Source organism: Brachypodium distachyon, chromosome 5 (assembly GCF_000005505.3).
Source record: "Brachypodium distachyon strain Bd21 chromosome 5, Brachypodium_distachyon_v3.0, whole genome shotgun sequence".
Taxonomy (NCBI): Eukaryota; Viridiplantae; Streptophyta; class Magnoliopsida; order Poales; family Poaceae; genus Brachypodium; species Brachypodium distachyon.
In genome coordinates, this window is record NC_016135.3 from 20715934 (window position 1) to 20736178 (window position 20245).

General features: G+C 45.2%; 3 protein-coding genes across 11 annotated transcripts; 2 read left to right on the plus strand and 1 right to left on the minus strand.

The window, feature by feature from the left end:
• Window positions 1-1448: 1448 nt before the first annotated feature.
• Window positions 1449-6164, plus strand: LOC100827844. Of its 2 annotated transcripts, none has more exons than XM_014895949.2 (13): window positions 1449-1659; window positions 1751-2045; window positions 2507-3036; window positions 3120-3209; window positions 3290-3529; window positions 3717-3938; window positions 4061-4367; window positions 4454-4776; window positions 4875-4984; window positions 5066-5160; window positions 5254-5330; window positions 5485-5581; window positions 5768-6164. In XM_014895949.2, exons 2-12 carry the CDS (start codon window positions 1784-1786, stop codon window positions 5578-5580), a joined length of 2352 nt encoding a protein of 783 aa, XP_014751435.1. In that variant the 5' UTR covers window positions 1449-1659; window positions 1751-1783; the 3' UTR covers window position 5581; window positions 5768-6164. The 2 variants fall into 2 exon arrangements, with proteins under 2 accessions (XP_014751435.1, XP_003580257.1); XM_003580209.4 differs by having other exon boundaries at window positions 5798-6164.
• A 3143-nt stretch (window positions 6165-9307) lies between these two features.
• On the plus strand, window positions 9308-14534 carry LOC100840495. Of its 8 annotated transcripts, none has more exons than XR_002960819.1 (5): window positions 9309-10267; window positions 12028-12108; window positions 12387-12517; window positions 13350-13507; window positions 13770-14534. XR_002960819.1 is itself a non-coding variant. In XM_014895484.2 (2 exons), the coding sequence occupies exon 1, from the start codon at window positions 9656-9658 to the stop codon at window positions 10250-10252; it is 597 nt and encodes a 198-aa protein (XP_014750970.1). In that variant the 5' UTR covers window positions 9310-9655; the 3' UTR covers window positions 10253-10267; window positions 13350-13711. The 8 variants fall into 8 exon arrangements, 1 of the variants encoding a protein (XP_014750970.1); XR_002960818.1 differs by having other exon boundaries at window positions 12028-12094; XR_002960821.1 differs by lacking the exon at window positions 12028-12108 and having other exon boundaries at window positions 9308-10267.
• A 707-nt stretch (window positions 14535-15241) lies between these two features.
• On the minus strand, window positions 15242-17953 carry LOC100840796 (cationic amino acid transporter 6, chloroplastic). The gene is made up of 5 exons (XM_003581429.4): window positions 17596-17953; window positions 17282-17504; window positions 16861-17191; window positions 16540-16771; window positions 15242-15979 (listed from the first exon to the last, which is right to left on the minus strand). Exons 1-5 carry the CDS (start codon window positions 17951-17953, stop codon window positions 15438-15440), a joined length of 1686 nt encoding a protein of 561 aa, XP_003581477.1. The 3' UTR covers window positions 15242-15437.
• Between the last annotated feature and the right edge of the window lie 2292 nt (window positions 17954-20245).

Below are 20245 nucleotides of genomic sequence, written 5' to 3' on the forward strand. Positions count from 1 at the left end.
TGACCATTGGTCCCACACGCCAACATCTCTACCTAAAGTAACCCCCTTCTTTTTTGCTTCCCTAGCCAGCAATTTAACCCTGGTTTAGGCTCGGTACCAAACATGCCCCACGACTGTCTATCATAAGTCAAGTGTATAATTGTTAGATGCGTCTGCAAGACACACTCATTAGGTGTGACTTAGAATCGCAACATGAGCATCAGTGTAGTTGGAAGCAATATGAGGAAGATCTCAAAATAATTTCAGGCATACACCCTTAGATGAATGATTTTATGGAAAAACGACACAGTTGTGAACCGTGAAAAAACTGGTCGGTTGGACCGAGGTGTGGATCAGACCGCTTGAAAACTGAGTTATCTTGGGTTCTAGACACTGACTACTGGAGGCCCGTCAGTCGGATATGGTGTTAGTTTGCTATAATGCAAAAGTATAGGTTTTTGACACATTAGTACAAAAGTTGTTGCTAAGCGATTTTTTTCTGAAAAGTCGTGATTTTCTAATACTAAGGGTGTGTTCGGTAGTGGCCTAGCTTCCAGCTTCCAAAAAATTCATCCTGGAGCAGTGCCGAACACAAAAACTCCGCGAAGCTGGATCCAAGAAGCTAGCCCAATTCTCTGTAAAAAAAATTGGAGCACGTCTTTTGGAGATTCCTAGATTTGAAAAACGTGGAGCAGTGTGAAATTACGCCCGTATTGCCACCGCCTAGTGAAAAAACGGTTCGTTTCTCCTCCTCTTCCCGATATCTTTTCTTTCTCGACCCCTTCCTCCGTCTCTCTCCGCCCGATCTCCTTCTCGTTCACACCCAGCCCCCGATCCCCTTTTGCTGTGCCGGCCGAGCCTCCTCCTTCTCCTCCCACGTTTGCCGGCGTCCTCCTCCTTCCCCTTCTCCAATGAAGCGTTCGTTCTAACCAGATCCGCCCCTGCCTCGACCTCGTACGGCCGCCTCCGCCGCCAATCCAGACCTCCCTGCGTCAAGCATGAGTTCGCTATCCGGTGGCCTCCTCCCAGTTCTTCAGTGGCCTCCTCTCCCGAGCTCGTCGTCCTCTTGCACCGGTTTCCAGCGCCGAACAGAAGTCCTCTCCCCTGTTCTTCGATGGGCAAGCTAGCTAGCCTAGTGAGAATTCGGCCCAGCAGAACTCATAGCAGCGCCGACCGTTCTGTGTTCCGCGATCGGGACGTTAGAGTCGTGTGGGAAGCTGGATCGACGGAGTTTCGAAAAGCCAGACTGTTACCGAACAAGTCTAACCTTCCAAAAGTAAGGATTCCTGGTTAAGCTGAGACGCAAGAATCAGTGAGATGTGATCAAATTTCGGCAAATGTCTGGAAAGCTGGCGCAGCAGGAAAATCTGTGTGCACCGACCTAATTATACGTCGCCAAGAAAACGAATTCCACCCGAAAAGACCAAGCGCCCTCTACTGCGCAGGACGCGGTCAGCGGCCTCTGCCGGATGGTTAACCCGTAATTACATCCAGTCCCATCGTCCAGATTGCAGAATACGATTCGACCCACCAGGGTGAAGGCCGAACCAACGATACCTAGGCCGCCCGGGTCTCCGTGACCGTGCTGGCTCTTCTCCGCGACCTAAAGGCCGCAGCTTTTCGTCTCCAGCTCTCGCTAGGGTTTCGGTTCCCGAATTCGATCTTCCGCCAGGGCACGAGGTACGCACGCCCACGGATTTCGACCTTTCTGCCCCCATCCGACTTGCCGCCTGTTTCTGTCTAATCTGTGTTTTCTTGTGTTGATTTCTAGCCGGTGTTTTCTGGTTTTGTTCTGACCTGGGAGATGCCGCCGAAGTCGGCTAGGAGGGGTGGCGCCGCGGCCGCGAGGAAAGGTCCCGGAACAAGGACCAGGGCGGCGAAGGCCCAGCTTGCCGTGGAGGAGGCGGTGCCCGTCGAGGAGGCGACCGTAGAGGAGGTGAAGGCCGCGGAGGAGGCTCCCAAGGTGGAGGAGCAAAAGCAGCAGCCTTCGCCGCCACAGCAACAGCCCACTGCTGAGGAGAAGCCTCCGCCGAATGCCACAGAGAACGGGGCAAGCCGTGCTGAAGGTATTGCGCTGTGCCTCTGTTTATACACTTATTTTCTGCGATCTGTTATATGGCTGGAGGAAGCCCTGATTTGGTGCATCTGTTTGTCGGTGCAACAATCTCCCATTTGTTTTGTGTAAATATATGCGACGCAGTTTTTTCATCACTACCGATGATAAGCAACTAAGCATGGGTTGATTGGTATTGCGCATATTGGATTTACTGGATCCGTTAATACTTTCACCAAGTAGTGTTTTTTTATTAGTTTCGTTTTATTTGTTGGCTGAGCTTTCATGGCATTTTGTTTTACAACAGCCACCCTGGATTTTGCTTATTTACCGTGAATTACTCCCTTAGCAAAGCATAGAAGAAAACATGGTTTGTTGCAACTTACTGTATTTTTACAACAATGTGTGGCCACTTCATTAGCTTATATAGATGGAGTTTGAGGTCTATGTATCTTATGTTTCCTTCTTTTTTAGATGACGGAACTGTTGTGAAAGAAACAGATGAAGAGGATGACAAAGGTGAACGACTGGAGTTCGAGGATGAGCCAGAGTATGAAGAGGAGGCTGCTGTGGACTATGATGAAAAGGAGGAGCAGTATGAGGAGCAATATGAAGAAGGTGATGAAGTGTTTGAGTATACGGAAGATGTGGTTGAAGAGGAGACTGATATGGTCGATGAGGAACTGGATGAAGGTGGGGATGACGGGGAGGGTGAGGAATATGAAAATGCTGATGAAGATCATAACGTGGATGTGGATGATGATGACCATCGTGAAATGGTTAAAGCAAATCGAAAGCGGAAGGAGTTTGAAGTTTTTGTTGGCGGGCTAGATAAAGATGCAACAGAAAGTGACCTTCGGAAAGTTTTTAGTGAAGTTGGTGAGATCTCTGAAGTTCGTCTGATGATGAACCCTGTTACAAAGAAGAACAAAGGCTTTGCTTTCCTACGATATGCGACAGTGGAGCAAGCAAGGCGTGCTGTCTCAGATTTAAAGAATCCACTGGTTGGTGTTAATAATACCTGAATATTTTTGTTTATAGTATATTTTTTATTACAAGTAACATAATCATTATTTTTATGTTGTAGGTGCGAGGGAAACAATGTGGGGTTGCTCCTAGTCATGATAACGATACACTTTTCGTTGGCAATATCTGCAAGACATGGACAAAAGAGCATGTATGATCCATAAACTCTTTTTCTTGATGTTATTTTGTCTTCTTTCTGGTGGAAGGCATAACATGTTTTTGAATTTACAGCTGAAGGATAAATTGAAGAGCTATGAGGTTGAGAATTTTGATGATTTAATATTGGTTGAGGATAGCAATAATCCAGGGATGAATCGTGGGTATGCTTTGCTAGAGTTCTCTACGCGTCCTGAAGCTATGGATGCTTTCAGGCGATTGCAGAAGAGGGATGCAGTCTTTGGAGTTGATCGCAGTGCAAAGGTTTCTTTTGCCGATTCCTACCCTGAAGTTGATGATGAAATGATGGCACAGGTAAGCGCTTGTTTTGTACAGTAAATTTAAGTGACTTTGTCGAGGTAAAATATTTAATATTGCTTGCCATTCAGTCAATTCACTTCAGCAGCTGTTATTAATTTCTATGTTTCTGGTGTTGTTTCCTGTGTATGGTCCAAATATGCAAAAAAAACTGTTGAATCCTCATTTTGGTTTTATGGTTCAGGTGAGAACTATATTTCTTGATGGCCTCCCTCCCTCATGGGATGAAGATCGTGTAAAGAAGTACCTTAAAAAGTATGGAGCTATTGAGAAAGTTGAACTTGCTCGAAACATGCCTGCAGCGAAGAGAAAAGATTTTGGGTTTGTTACTTTTGATACACATGATAATGCTGTTGCATGCGTTGATGGGATAACTAGTTCCGAGATTGGTGAAGGTGATAGCAAGGTCTGTTTCCCAACTTGAGTTTACTTCACCATCCTAACTGATTTATATCATATATTCCTCTGTTGGACAACACATCAATTTGCCATGTAATTCCTTGCAATGACTATTATTTTGTGGTTCAGGCAAAAGTGAGAGCCAGACTGTCAAGACCACTGCAGAGACCTCCTAGAATGAAGCATGGATTAAGAGGAAATTTTAGGATTGGGCAAGGTGCTCCTCGAGGTGGTCGCTTTTCATACGCTCGACCTCTTCCGCCACGCCGTCCTTTACCACGTTTTGTACGACCTGATGTTAGTCGGTTATCACCCATCAGGGGCCGCCCACTGAAGAGGCCAATAGATATTAGAGATAGACGCCCTGTTATGTCAGTACCGGACAGAGTTAGGCGTTTGCCTCCTCCAGAGAGATCCTATGATAGAAGACCCCCAGGTGCACAGATGGCTGGTTATCCATTTTTGCTTTTATGGTAAACCACTATGCTGTCTCAATTTTTCTCATACTTCATCTGTGCACAGCTCCTGTTTACCCAAAGAGAAGTCCAAGGAGAGAATATGGAAGGCGTGATGACCTTCCTCCGCCAAGGAGCAGGGCTACCTTTGCTGACTACAGTCCAAGAGTTCCAGTGGATAGGCGCCACTCTTATAGGGATGACTATTCACCCCGTGGATCAGCTTACTCAGATTTAGGTCCACGTAGCGCTCCCCGTATTTCTGACAGGAGAGCATATGCTGATGACGGTTATGGAGGGAAGATCGACCGACCTTTACCAACCTATAGGGAGGGCCGTGGCCGTGATTATGATACAATGGCTGGTTCAAAACGCTCCTATGCTGAGATGGTGAGGGTAGTTTACTTATTTGATTTTTCATTGTTTGCAAAATGCACTTCCAGTTTATTCCTCAATTGATCTAATTATTGTTAATAATGTTATGCAAGGATGATGTGCCTCCTCGATATCACGATGTTAGTGTCCGTCAGTCCAAGGCACGCTTAGACTATGATGTTGGTGGCAGCAATGCTCGGTATGCTGATGCATATACTGAGAGGTTGGTGCACATTTGATCGCACTAAGTCTATTTTATGTTTGATTTTTAAGTTCATGTTCTTACACATGCTCATCCTTGAAGGCTTGGACGATCCCATGCGGGATACAGTACCAGCCGATCTGTCTCTGGTCATGATTCTGTGTATAGCAGTAGCCGCCATGGTATGAGTTATGGAGGTATACTTTTTAAGGCTCTGCTATTTGTCATGGTACCTTTGATCGTCACTTATAATTTTAACTCTGATGTCGTCTTGCATTTCATCTTTCCAGGTTCTGCGAGCAGTGGGGATCCTGGTGGAATGTATTCTTCAAATTTCAGTGCTGACTACATGCCTCGTGGATCTGATGTAAGTCCTCAAGTCTTGATAGAATTTGATGGTCAAAATGTCACCTTGTAGACAGAAGAAAACAGTTTGCATCTTGGCAGTACAATTTATTTAAAATTACCAAGCCGTTTATCATGTGATTTCTGCTAATGTATTCAAGTTTCTGTTTGGGCAGGTTGGTGGAAATTCATACTCATCGCTTTACTCAGGCCGTAGTACGGGCAGCAGCGGTGGTTATTTTGGGGGCAGCGGTTCTAGTTCGTATTACTAAGGTGCAAACTCAATCAGTTCCAATTTTCCTTTAGTTTAATTGCATTGCACATAAATTTTGTTCACCATTTTTGTCATCCTAATCATCACCATCATCGCTAATTGCTCACATCGAAGATGGCAAATGTTTTCCCTTGTCAAACATGGGATACCCTCCGTGATCAACCACAAATTGTTTAATGATACAGTTTTGGCATCCTATCGTCTTTGTGGAGCAGATTTGGCACCACAGGAGGTTGGTGTAGGCTGTGGATTGTATGGAGCTCCTTATTATAAGGCCTACAGATGTGGACAAGTAGCAGGTGCCTAGAGATCTGGACAGGTGGCAAGTGTTAGCAATCAAATAACACATTTTCGAAGGAGCCAGAAACATCAAGTTGGTTGAAGCAGTAGTCTTGTGGATGTTCTGGCATGTTTATTTATGTAAGGCTTTGCTTTAGTTGGTCAAGAGTTATGAACAATAGCCAGCTATGGTGTGTTGACATGTTTACTTCCAGTGTTTCTATAACATTGTTGAGAGGTATGGAGTGTTTCAATAAGTATTCTTTGAGGTCATTCCTGCAATGCAAGGTGTCTTGGAGATTCCATCTTGTGATGTGCTGGTTGTCGGCGGAAGATCAGACTTACAAATGAAGCCTTAGAAGTGGGCGCTTCGTGTAAGGCTGTTACTTCTGAAACCGTTGGTTCACAGCATGATGCGCCCGTTCTTTATTGGATCATAATTTGCTGCCTGAATGAAAGCTGATTGGTCAGAATGAAATTTTGGATTCGTTATTTATTAAACTGCAGTACGGATTAAATTGGATTTGGTAGCCAAATTTGGGGAGAAACCATTTAAATGGCCCAAGTAGTTCTTTCTCAAGATAACACAACTCACAGCTACAGGACTCTTCATAGAGTAAATGGCACCAGGTAAACCTAACAAGCACTGTTCAACATTGAGCGCCATGGTGTACTCACCGTTAATGAAGTATCTCAGAATACTGCATGGAGCATGGATCAATATACATCTTTGAGTCAAATGTCTGTTCGATGGTTGGAAGTTTTGAAGAACTTTTGCTGGAAGCATTGTTCACTAACTAACTAAGCTGCAGTGGTCTGTCCGAGTTCTTTTAATTCTCTATGACATAATCTAGGTTATGTATGGTAGGATTAGCCTACCGTGCATTAGATTTGTTGGGTGGGAGGGGGTGGGGGTGGGGGCGTGGGGGGGGGGGGTAAAAGAACAGAATTTCTGATATTGAAGTTCCTTCTTTGCAACGACTATTTATAAGCAAATGATATTGTAGACCAGTAAGAGGTTCTACATCATCAAGTTTAGAAACAACATACACTGCTGACATATTATCTTTTGGGAATAGCTGCTGTCATGTGGTAACTCTACAAAGAAGTAGGTCAAAGAGATGGGTTAAGAATACAAGTATACAGGTTACAGTGAGCTGCAAATGAGCCTAATCAAACTTATTATTATTGCAATCCTTTCTGTGCTGTTACAACGGGATGTTGTAAGTCACCTGCATTAACTGGGAATTAGTTGGTTGATTGAACAAGTGAAATTAACCACTATTGGATCTGGAGGTCAAGTGATGGATTGTTGGTTTGGATGCTGTTGGAGAGGGTGCTTTGGTGTGCAGTCTCTTTTCTGAGGCAGGCTTTGGCAGTCTTCAGAAACAAAGCATTGTTTCTTACTGAGCTCTTTGTCAGCTATCATCTAGTGTTTAATATTTGTTGGAGTAGGGTTCCTTGAGTGAAATCGACATTATGTTATCAGATATTAGTAAACAGCATTTGATCACCAATAGTGCATAAAAAGGTTTACACTATTGAGCAAAATGGGAGGGTGACAGTGAATTCTGGGACAGGGATTGTAAGTGGGAGGGAATCAGCACCAGTTGGTTGGTTTGGTGCTTATGGTGAAAAAGAAGGGGAATGAAGGGAAGGGCGGTTAATTTTTAGGACAAAGATAGAACATGGAAAAGCTTGGCTATCAGTTTTCATGTGCCCATTTTTCCTCTAACAGCAAGCGTAAAAGCTTGGTCTGAGTTTTGAAACAATTTTCTTTTAACAGCAAGCACGAAAGCTTGGTCTAAGTTTTGAAGCATTTGTCTTCTAACAGCAAGCATCAAAAGCTTTTTCTAAGTTTTAAATTAGGGATTCTGGAATTGAAGATCTTTCTTCTCTACTGCTGGAGCAAACAGTAAAATGAACCATACAGTTAGGTCCATCTGTTTTTTTGTACAAAAATATTATACTTGAGGACCATGACCATGAGCAGTCAAAATGTATTTTCTGGATGTTAATAACTTATCAGTTAATGACAAATGTTTAATACATCTATCATTGAAATCCCATGCCTACTCTTGTAGTTCTGAGTACTTGAGTTATCTTAGTACAGTATCAATTACAATTTCTAGTTGTTTGCCCATGTTTGTGGGTCCATCTGTTAGTGATTAAAATTAATTAACATTAGTGCACTATCTATCTTTGGAATGTAAGCCCAAACCTGCAATTTTGACCATTTGATTTATCTTAGTAGTTAGCACAATCTCCTTTGCTATCGTCTAGTTGTCTCAAAAAGTTTTTTGTGATGATACTGCATTTCCTTGTCTTGTTGCTTAACTATCTATCTTGCATTCCTTTTAATTCTATTCTAATAACTTTTTAGCCGAGTGCAGCATAACGTTTATTCTGAGTCGAACGTTGTACTAATATATCTCAAATATTGTTCTCTTCTTTTCACGCTGCCCGAGCACGATCCAAAAATTGTTGGAAGCATTGCTGCTTCTATTGGCTGTGCTTCCCAGAAGAGCTTGAGCGTAGAATAGGTGAGATGCAATTGTGCAAGAGCTGTGTAGCTACACGGGGCTTGCTGTAGCCACTGTGTACCGCAGTTTGGTGAACTGCTTTGTGTGGTAATTCTGCTACTGACTGTCTGCCTGATCTTTTGTTCTTTTTGGATCGCTTGTAAAAGAACGGAAACACCTATGTACAGAGCTGTTGAGAATTCATAAGCTGTGCGGTTGTTGTGATGATGCATGATCTGTGATCCTAATGTTGCTTGCTGTGAACTTGTTTATTTTCGTATCCTGTTTTCCGTTATTATCCTGTGGCGTTTGTCATGGCATTGATCATGCTGCGGGTTAGGTTGGTCTTTGTTTTGAATCTGCTGTTTTGGTCGATTGCTCTCTTGTCTGGTATGCTTCAGGCACATGAGAAGCACTGGTAAATTTGTGCGCATAGTGCACGCCTTACCGAGTTCTCCGTTACCTTTGTTTTTACCAAAATCATACTGTCTGGGACCGCTGGAGCCTGGATCTTCCACACGCAGCCAGGCATGGCGGCGGAACGATGGTGCCGATGCGGCCGGAATTGCAGCGCGTAAACCATCAGAGTCCCGGAAACACTCGGGCAGGCGGGTTCCAGACTTGCAACGTCCACCCTGCCGTCTGCCATCACGGATTCACGGCGCAACAATTGACGTGCGACCCCGCCAACCAAACTCGCACGCCACCCGAGCCGAGCCCATGCCGACCGGCCTCAGGCGTGAACACACAGGCCACAACGTCTCTATCTCTCCCCGCCCCGTCGTATTACATCACCGGACCGTGCCCCGTTGCCGTCACAAAGTTGACGCGCCGCCCCTGCTCGTCGCATGTGTTTCCGTAGGCGGTGGGTTCGAGTCCCTCAACACGGCGCGTCGGCGGCCCCTATCTAGCATCTTCCGTGTGCCGCCGCGCGCGGCAAACTGCACGCCTTCACGGCCGCCGCACCCCTTCCCCCTCTTGCCAAACAAACCCAATTGTTTATTCATCTTATTAAAATCATTAATCTTCACGACGAATTTTTCTTCCCTGCGACGGGGGGCGCTTGATGGTCGACATCCGACGGCCCACGGAAAAGGGCAAACGCGAAATTTTTTACGCCCTGCCCGGCTGCTGCTACGCTACGGCCGCGGGGTCAAGGTGGGCGCCGCCGCCGCCTGCCGCCCACCGCCGCCCGCGTGCGCCCACCGCCTAAAGGACTCTCTCCTCCTCCATTATAACCCCCCGCACCGGGCCCTCCGCCACCACCTCGCCATGACGACTTCCCCTCCTTCTCCCACAACCAACGCGATGATGCCCTCCGCCCGCCGCGTGCCGCCCCCGTGCTGGACCCCCGACGAGACCCTCGCGCTCGCCCGCGCCTACACCGCGCGCCGCCTCGCCGTCGGCCGCGCCCACCTCGCCTCCGCCGACTGGGCCGCCGTCGCCGCCGAGGCCACCCCCTCCAAGACCGCCAGGCAGTGCCGCCACAAGATCGAGAAGCTCCGCCGCCGCCTCCGCTCCAAGCGCCGCCGCCCCTTCCCGCTCCTCGACGGCATAGATCTGCTCGACGACCCTTCCCCGTCGCCCTCCCACTCCCGCTCCCAATCCCCGTCCCCGCCGCCACCGGCTTCCCCGCCTCCTCCCTCCGCCTCCCCGCCTAAGAAGAGGAAACGGCCCGATGCCGCGGAGAGCGACGTGGTCAAGGCGCTGAAGGCGATCGGAGAGGGGTTCGTGCGCGCGGAGCTGAGGAGGATGGAGGCGGCGAGAGAGACGCAGCGGATGCGCATGGAGATGGCGCTGCGACACCTCGACGCCCAGCGGCAGCTCGTGGACGGCCTTGTTGGCCGCATCGTCGACGCGCTGGAATGAAACGGTGGCACAAAGGTGTTCCCCCCCTTTCAAGATCTATTGCTTTGTTAGAGCTGTTCATATGTACCTGTAATTGGATCATGGATGTCTGATCATGCAGTTGTAGGCGCCTAGTGAGCTTTTACTGTCTTGTATAGTTGGGTCGCTAAGAGGGAAGCACTTCCTATGGAAAAGAGCTACTAGTTATGTTGCGTTTGCATGTCTCAAAGTTCAATTTGTTTGCATTTATATTATGAGGAAGGTAACATGCTTATACAAGATATAAACTGTACAACATGGAATTGTTGATACTATGTTTGTTCCAGATACAATTTCTGACTACGTATAGTACCCATATGTTCCTTCCCCTTTGGCTGCAAATATATACAAAGCACTAACAGCAAAAATGGGTATGCAACAAAAAGAATTGCTCTGGACATATTGCTATTGTCGAGCTTTGAGGTTAGTTGGAAACCTATCAAAATAAATAGGAGTATGTCAGAGGTGTTTTGCTAGTTAATATGGTTGGTTTACTATAAACTTTAACTGAAGTGCATTTTTTTGGTTATGCAATATCTAAAATCAATTTATCCTAGCTAATTTTGTTTTATTTGAGCCGTTAGTTGGCTCAACTATTTACTCCACACACTAATAACTGAATAAAATTCATGATACCTATGCAACTTTAAAGTTCATGCTTCAATTGTTCTTAGTACAGTTCAGTAGTTAAAACAAATCATAGTAGAATTATTTACTCTTGATTAATGATTTTGGCATTTGTGAATGCACGTGATATGTCTAATTTTTTTTTAATTTGGTCAAAAAGTACATTCTATGTTTAAATCTAGCTTATTTGGCACACAACCTTTCTGAAATTAAAGCTGGAATATACTGGAATAGCCAAAATGCTCTACTTTTTCAATTAACTTGGGTTTTGGTCAGTCTTTTTTAACCCCTGGTTTGCCACCTTAGGGTTTTACTTCACAGCCTCACATGTTGAGCTAACCTAAACTTTGTTGTGCCAATGTGTGCTTCATCTTATGGCCCCCTTTTTAGTCAGTCCAGGCTGAATAGCATCTTAGTAATGCATACTTTATGGCTGTGTGGATCTCAATGTGCGGCATAGTTAGTTGGGCTATGGGCACGGGAAAAACTTGTATCCTGCTGCTTTATTTTTCTATGACGAATGCCCTATATATCTTCCAAGGTTGTTGATTCTCTATGTGGTCAGCCTCGTGAGCAGATATGGATAAGAAGGCAATAGGGATGTTCAAAATTCATACTCCTCTGTCCAACAAAGGATGTCTCAACTTTGACTAAATTTGAATGCATCTATACACTAAGTCATGTCTAGATACATCCAAATTTTGACAAACTTGAGACATCTTTTGTTGGATGGAGGGAGTATCATTTTTTCTTGGGTTTGTGGTAGTGTGCGACCAAACAATTTTTTTCATGATGGTACCCCATATCTACACTTCCGGTGATAAAACAATACCCAAATCAAAAGTTCAGAAATCTCCAATGTGTTTCTCTTTTCTTTACAGCTCAAGCTAATATGCTTGAAAGAAATTGTTTTTGTTTTAGTTGAATTGAAAGCAATTGTTCTTTACAGAGAATGGGTACTATCCGGTCAAACTACCTAGCATCAAATTCAGAAAGCAGCACATTTTCTAGTTGTGTTCACCCTATAAAAGGAAATAAAGTCCACATTCATTTAATAATAAAAGTCAATCATGCAATATTAGAACTTCTAAGAACATTTGAAAAACAAATTTCTTCCTCTCGAACAACAGCCAAATCAGCTAAAGAAGATGATGGCAGGAAAAAATGGCTCGAGAAAAGGATGAAAGCTTACATGGGGTAAGTGTCAGGAGGTAACTATTGCCCTACTTTTCTTATTTCTTAGAAGAATTCGCCCATAAAACATACAGGGTTCCATTCGAAATGACCAGAGGCATTAATTGTAATTCTCCCCTCCTTGTGAAACTATGCCAGTTTAAGTTGATAGATTGAGCAGGCTCTCCTTTATCTTACAGTAAAGTGGGGCTCATCTTTAGGACAGGACCCTGAACTTGATGGTTGTATTATTGCATGGCATAAAAAAGAATATGTTCTCTTCCCCCCTTGAAATTGTTTACACTTGATCACACAGATGCTTCATTGAGATCCCCGATGGTGCTCATAGGCTGTTATTGCAACCTTGAGACCATCATCTGTTGACTACCTTTTTCGAAAGGAAGATTCTTTGGATGATGTGTAGCCAAGGGTACCAGATATTCATTTGTATGAACACCATCCTCTTGTTGTTATGTCTGCTCCTTCCTTTTCCTTCTTAAATCTGTTGTCCGCGTGGTTTCTGTGTTTTTCTACATGAATGCATGAACTTGTGCAACACTAATCAACATTGGATTTTTTTTCCCCTTCCAATTTCCCCTGTATATTGCTGATATGATATTTCTCATTTGTTTTCCTATCACTTGGTATGTGCGTCGTTTGTCTAATGGTAGTTCATCCATGTAAATTTACCATGGTAGCTCAATTTAAGTGGAAGTGATGGGTTCAGCAGGCCAGTATTATTGCTAGTGCTGGTGTGTATGAGTATATCGTGCATGGATTGCAAGTATTTGTCCTTTTTAATTTTCTAGTGTTGTCTGTATCCGTCTTTAGATATTTATTGGAAATATATGCTGTTTCAGTATTAGATGTTGTCCATAACCATCATTTTCTTGACATGAGAACTTGCCACAACGCTAAATCTGTTAGCAAATTTGATCAGTTACAGGTATTTATAAATAGATACCAGTCATGATATTAGTAATGCAACGACAAATCTGCTTTGGTGTCTTGCTGGTAAAAAATTACAATACCTGTCTAACAAGTTTTATAGGTTTGTTTGAATTAATTATTTAACTTGTAGAATTATTTATCAGCTTGATTCTCTCAGCTGAGCTGAAAGTTTAGTTGCTTTGGCCGAAAATGGTCTAGATATTTTATGATCTTCTGCTTAAAATCTTCATAAGCAGTGAGAACTCCACATGGCTAGGTCGTGAGCTATATGCTTTTAAACAATTGATTTAATCGGTGCATTCTAATGCTTTATTTTGGCATCGATCAGTTTGCAGGAGATGAACGCAAGTGCCATTTAAGTAGGATTTAGGACCACCATTAAAGTGAGTGGTCCTTAGCATGCTTCCATCCATCCTTTATCACCTACCTGGCTTGTTCAACAACTGAGCTACCACCTGAGATGAGTAGCAAGAAATGAAAATTGAGGTTTGCACATTGACTCGATGTAGTATTCCTTAGTGTGTGGTCCTTGAATTCTTGATAAGATTGTGTATGATAAACATTGTTTAGATTTTCCAAATATCTTTTTAAAGCCATTTTTCGAATCTTGCAACTTGCGAGAACCGCTTTATGTCGAATATTCCCCAAATATGCTCATATTTTTCGAGGAAGCTGAGCCATTCTTTTGAAGTCACTTGGATGTCTCTTTTCCTTATAATGTGAATATTAGCTATTTAATTCTTTGCAGTGAACACTTCTCTCATGCTTGTTTGTGGGAATACCGGAATAGTGTCTGAACTGGTGGCACATTTCTTGAACAGGTAAATGAAATGTTTATATAGTATCTTGCTTCATTGGCAAGGTAACATTTGATTTAAGCATCACATTGCTTTTGGACTGGAGTATAACATCAGGCAGTGAATTGTATCCGTTGTTAATACATGGATTAAATTGTTGTGGAATGCTTAGGAAAAGTACTATTGAGTTGGCACGTTGCTCCGCCTCCTTTTGCTATTTAGCATGGAAACTTGATGTACGAATTGCTGAAGGAGAATTGCTTGGATGGAGGATTGTAGCAAATTAGATAATCGCACCAATCAAGCATAGAACGATCCTTTCAGTTTTGAATATTTAGTAGATACGTTTTGAAACATAAAATTGAGGGACCTTGTAGAAGAAACTACTGTTCTTATTAATATAGAAGGAATATGTACCCTTGAAGCTACGAGGACTTAAGCTTGAGTGGTGGGATTGTTGTACATCTATTTCGATGGACAGTCACCCTTCTGTTGAATAGGTTCTAGATTTTAGTACAATTAGTTGACTTCCCTTTGTTCATTGGACTGTAATCTGATACTCTCTCCGTTTCTAAATACTTGTCGCTGTTTTAGTGCAAGTTTGTACTAAAACAGCGACAAGTATTTAGGAACAGAGGGAGTAGTAGTTATGTGACACATCACTATTACTCAGAACTCAGTTTTCTTAAAGATTGAAGATCGCATGGTTCGCTCTCTATTTCAAATATTATGAAACACTGGAAGTATTCGAGTGTATCAGCTGCCATCTGCATTATTTACTGGTTTCTGTTTTTCCAATATTCTGAAACTTACGTCTTGTTTCTTCTGTACTCATGTGTTATGTTAAAGTTGCTATCCTTCCGGTTAATTAGTGTAAAGCGCAATCACACTGAACATAGGAAATTCATTCCAATTTTCATTTGCTTGTTCCTTCATCGAGTCGCATGGAACTTAGAAGTTTCAAGTATCACGACTTTGCTGTTCGTTGTCTTCATTAACACTGACTGGAGTGTGGATATAGTTTTTCATTAGCTTTATTTGCATTCTCATTTCCCGTTCCTGCTAATATTTTCATTAGCTCCATCCGGAACTGGTTATTGTTATTTTATTATAGAGGAAGTACTGATCTTTGATCAAACAGCCACATGCACCGCATCATCCTGCATATGTACCTAGAGGAAAAGCAAGTTACAAGCCAATATCCTCTGGATCCATTTCACATCGATAACGCGCCCTCTTCCACCTATAGGTAGTTTGAGAGAAGTTTCTTTTGAAGTGGATACCTAAGGCCAAATATAGCCCGTAATAATCCAACTTCTGCAATATACGACGATTCGCTCGCTATGTGAGGCATTAGTTTACCTACTAAAATATCGCCAGATTCTACCCAGCATCCCAACCTAACAACTCCATTTCTGTCCAAATTGCGGAGTAAATGTTCTTCCTAGTGAATGAGCAAGCACAAAAGCAGGAAAAAGAAGGGATTAACCTAAAGCAAAAGCAGACTCTCTTTTGCCCACATCCTCCTTAGGTTAAAGAACATTTCCAAGGCGGCCTAATTGCTGAGCTGGCAAGCTCTCAAGTAAGTCGTATGTCAAATTATTATTATGCCGCTGTTGCTAAGATATGTCCATATCAGCATGGTGAATCATTGCATTACCAATCTCATTTTCTTCTGCAGCGTATGTGGAGTGCACCCCGTAGCACACGTAGAAGATCGTGATCACAAGGCTCCAGATGCCAAACCTCTGAAAGGACCTCAACTTGAGGGTGGTCATCAGGAACACATTCAGGAAAACCGATGCGGCAGCCGGCCATGGCATCAAAGGGACAGTCCACGACTCCGACGATGGCCCGGCCACGTCTTGTTGTGTTGTATAGTGGAAGATCACGGTGACTGCCACACAGATGGCGCCGAACAATGCCATCCCCCATCGCCATCGCCCGTCGATCCTCCTCGAGAGGGAGAAGCCGAGTGAGCTCAGCGTCAGGAGCAGTAGGAAGATGAGTACATAGAGCGGCCGGTTCGTGCCGAGCTTCACGTACCGGTGATAGATGAGTGCGTTGGCCACCAGGTAGAAGGCCAGGAGGGTTCCGATTGATATCATCTCAAACACTATCTGCAGCTCGGTGAAAAGTGCGATTGACGCTGTGCAGAATCCTGGGCATGGATAGTGCTTGACCGTAAGAAAAGAATGCAAGATATGTTTGCAAGAGGATTGACGCGCATAAATGAGTAGTAACCTGCATTGTCTCGTCTCCTTCACATCTACGAGCGGTATGTATATCCTTGCCAATATTTTACAGAAATTGGAAATTTGACCTCACAATACCCTGACCCCGTGCGTTTCCGTGGAATAAATTTAATGAGAATGTTGTAACTATCATCTACAGAGTATTATCTTAAGATTATATAATTTGTACTTGTTCTCATCTCAATAATTTGTGTCAAATCAATAAATGGTGTAGTCCGAAGGTGTGATGGACCGTCACTACCAATTGAGGGAAAGAGTACATTTTAAGATTTTTGATACAGTGAAATGTTGCAACTGTCCATTTTACTGCAAGTTTTTTCTGCACCTGTGCGCATAGTAGCTTGTACTATCCTTTGTTCTTACAGCAGAGCCGCGCAGAGGTTGGATTAATCGGTGCTAATTATTTCTAGCCCCCCATAACGCGCGAGGGAGATTATTTTTTGGCGTACTACAGACAAGAAGTTACCTAGAAAGACGGTGGCATTCATAGGAGTGCCGGTGGAAGGGTGGACCTTGGCCAGACACGCCGGCACAAGCCGCGCCCTGGCGATGACGCACAGGTACCTCGCCTGCCCCAGCATCGCCACCAGCAGCGACGCCACGATGCCGATGCTCGCCCCTGCCCCGACCACGCCGCTCGCCCACTTCCACCCCACCTTCTCCCTGAACGCCGACGAGAACGGCGCGCTCTCCGCTATCTGCAAAATGACCCACCGAGGAGTATATAACACGATCGGTGAGCGAGCTAATCAAAGGAAACAGCCTCCAATTATGATCGGATCGACACCTCGGTGTAGGGAAGCATGGTGCAGAGGGCGAGGGACATGAGGCAGTAGAGAGCGGAGACGAGGAGCACGGAGCCGGCGATGCCGACGGGGAGCGCGCACGCGGGGTCCCGGATCTCCTCGGCCATGGTGGACGCCGAGTCGTAGCCGATGTAGCTGAAGTAGACGACGGCCGCGCCGTCGAGCACTCCCCCGACGCCGTAGGGCGCCAGCCCGTGCGGCCTCACGAGGTTCCGCGCTTTGCCGTTCCAGAAGCCGGCCACGACGATGAAGCCGAAGAAGAGCAGGTGGAACCCCGTCAGCACCATGTTCAGCATCGAGCTCTCCTTGGTGCTGCACACACACACACACATCATCGGTACAGTACTTCTACGGTGCAATGTGTAGTACTGTACTACAGTACAACATTGTGTATGTATATACCTGTAGCAGAGGCAAATGGTGAGGAGGAGGATGAGCGCGACGGCGGGGAAGTCGAGCGCATTGTAACCCTCGGCGATGCCGGCCACCTGGATCCTCCACGCGTTGGGCTCCGTGACGCCGCACGTCGACGCCAGGTAGTCCGTGAAGCTCCTGGCCACCGCCGCGTTCGACAGCACGTACTCCATCAGGATGTTGGCTCCCCCGAAGAACCCCACGAACTCACCTAATAATCAATAAAAACCTCAAACCCCAACAGTTAATGCACAGTTTGCATTTGAACGAGTAACATATAATTCGAACGTACGGTGACGTACCGAAGGTTACTCTGAGGTAGCTGAAGGCGCCGCCGGCGACGGGGACGCGGGCGGCGAACTCGGCGTAGCAGAAGGAGGAGAGCAGCGCGGAGACGCCGGCGACGGCGTAGGAAGCGAAAACGGCGGGCCCCGCGGTGTCGCGCGCGACCCTGCCGGTGGTGACGAAGACGCCGGCGCCCAGCATCCCGCCGACGCCGATCCCGACGAGGTCGTACCACTCGAGCCGGCGCGCCATGCGCGGGCCGGAGCGGTCGCGCACCTCGTTCAGCTCCTGCGCCGGCGTCGGCGTCACCAGCGCCCGCCGACGGAGCCGGTGCGGCGTCTGCGCCGCCGACAGCAGCGCGTCCCGCAGGGCCATCAGTAGTCTAGCCAGCGTGTTATGTTAGCCTTTGATTGGCAGCGCCACTCCAGGTTTCCAGGTTCCAGCCCGTCTTCTCCTTTTTGCTCACGATCGGTTTAATTTCCCCGACGATTTGTCTCAAAGCTTAGAGCTGCTTGGTGGGCACATATTTATACACTGCTCCAGCATTTCATTCATGAATTCAGCTGGTGTTTAGTATTAGTGGAGTAGTTATTTCGACGGCGGGTAATGTGTCAGGCGGTCCGGCCGTCAGTCAGCATGGGGGAAGCTTGCATTTGCACGGAGGTAGCGACTTCCAGTTAAAACCTTGTCTCTTGCTGCTTTTTCATGCAGACGACTGACTGCTCGCTGCTGCAGGTTTAGCTTCCTGCTCTGACGCCGGGGACGGTGGCATGAGAGCGTGAGCCATGTGTTCACCTCAAAAGGCGTAAGCAAATAATGCTTGGCACGGTTGGAATGCACCACGCAAATACTCTTCTCGTGACAGATTCTTTGCTGAAAACCCCTGCTCTCGATCGAGTCAGGAAATGTGCAACCAAACTGAAAAAGACTTGATCCTGGAAAAGGCTCACATGGCACACACATTACACATATATATGCACATAGGTGAGTATCCAGTGACTAGCTATTTCTAAATGGTCATCTATCGAAAGCTAAGATTCTCCTGCAGTTGTGCTGACAACTGTGGTTTGGCAGGAGCGAGAGCATGGAGGCCGGTCAAATCTACATGAGCCCCGTGAGGAGACCATCAGTTAAATATAGGCTACGAGCATGCACTTAGCCACATCAGATGAAGTGGCGTGGTGACGTGTCGACATGCAACTGGGTCTTCTTTATCTGCTGATCTGGGGACCATCTTTTCATAAGTTCGCACCATCCTAAATTAGGGCATGGTATCAATCAGTGACACTGCATCTATATATTTCGTTTTTACTGTTTGCCTCAAGTTTTTTTTAAAAAGGCCAATTTTGTCATTTTGGCCCTCTGAGTCTCTGAGCACAATAGTGTGCCTAGTTAACAGCTTAACATATCAGCACGAAGAAAACAAAGCATAACAAATATGATCCGTCAAAATATTGCGTACGGCAATATGAATAATCAAATCATCGACCTAGCTGGAATATCGAGTAGTACTAAGGAAAAGCTTTAGCTTGAGATATAAAACGAGGCAAAAGAAAACTGCTCGGATCGAAAGCGACTCTGACCGATGCATGCATTTTGATCCACTCCTGATTTTGTGGATCGACGTAGGAGGATACGATCGACGAATGATCTGAAGGCTTCAAAGAGAGGCCAGGCCAAGTTCAGAATATATATAGAATATGAATATAGTCAAAGTTTCAGTCTTTCAGAGAGCCATAATGCTTTTAGCTAGTCTCAAGTTAAGGCATACACACGAACTGCTGCATGAAAGAGTATACGGAGTATTAGAAAATTCAAAAGGTACGGAACATATTAGAAAAGGCAGGGACGAGAGAGCACTAGCTGCAGTGCAGCCTGCGCGAGAGCATTTGCATTGGATGCTTGTTGAGTTACGGGCTTAATTAAGAACAGTATCTCAGCGGCTGGCACAAGGTACGTATCTCACGCACACGGCACACATTCAGCTACCGGCGCTAATGATGGCCTTGTGAAGGAAAGAAAAAGATAGGATATATGGCCAGATGGCCTTGAAATTGTTAATCGTTTTGATTTGGCCATCTGGTAAACAAATTGGAGATGTAGGACATGCATGCACCCTTGAAATATAGCCCAACTGCCCGTGCCTGCGTGTCTCGCGCAGAAAGGTGTCCATGTCATGTGGGCGTGACACTTTTGCTAACATGCAGAGAGTGAGAGAGAGATGATCGTCCTGGACTGGAAACAAAATTAGATTTATCTAAGGCATCAAAGCTTTAAGTGATACTAGTATACTTTCATTAATTCATTTCTAATTGACTTTCAAACACTAGTCATATCGATTGTCGAACTAATAGTTAACACCTCAACAATCATATGATTTCCTCAGTTCTAAGCTGTAATTGATTGACGGTGTGCATGCTTTGCCCGGCGCAAGAAAAAGAATTTTGCAAATTAATCTGGTTTTTTAGGAATGGTTAATCTGGTTTTAATAATATTAAGATACCAAAATCGACTTTAGAGTGAGCTCCGCTAGGATATACCTTAGGGTGCAATGTATAATTTTCTTTTTCTTCTCACGCGTTTCCATGTTGGAGTTCTGGCCAGACACCGTACTGTTCTTGCTGGCTTCTGCTGCTTTGTCACCGTAGTTGGGCCGCAGAACGACCA

What these genes read in the sequence shown, in the direction of transcription:
- LOC100827844 (XM_014895949.2), top strand. Translation starts at nt 1,784, where the DNA reads ATGCCGCCGAAGTCGGCTAGGAGGGGTGGCGCCGCGGCCGCGAGGAAA. An exon ending in AGACATGGACAAAAGAGCAT is followed by an intron (nt 3,210 to 3,289) that starts GTATGATCCATA and finishes TTGAATTTACAG; the next exon opens with CTGAAGGATAAATTGAAGAG. An exon ending in CTATGATAGAAGACCCCCAG is followed by an intron (nt 4,368 to 4,453) that starts GTGCACAGATGG and finishes ATCTGTGCACAG; the next exon opens with CTCCTGTTTACCCAAAGAGA.
- LOC100840495 (XM_014895484.2), top strand. Translation starts at nt 9,656, where the DNA reads ATGACGACTTCCCCTCCTTCTCCCACAACCAACGCGATGATGCCCTCC.
- LOC100840796 (XM_003581429.4), bottom strand. Translation starts at nt 17,953, where the DNA reads ATGGCCCTGCGGGACGCGCTGCTGTCGGCGGCGCAGACGCCGCACCGG. An exon ending in CTACCTCAGAGTAACCTTCG is followed by an intron (nt 17,505 to 17,595) that starts GTACGTCACCGT and finishes ATTGATTATTAG; the next exon opens with GTGAGTTCGTGGGGTTCTTC. An exon ending in ACCATTTGCCTCTGCTACAG is followed by an intron (nt 17,192 to 17,281) that starts GTATATACATAC and finishes GTGTGTGTGCAG; the next exon opens with CACCAAGGAGAGCTCGATGC.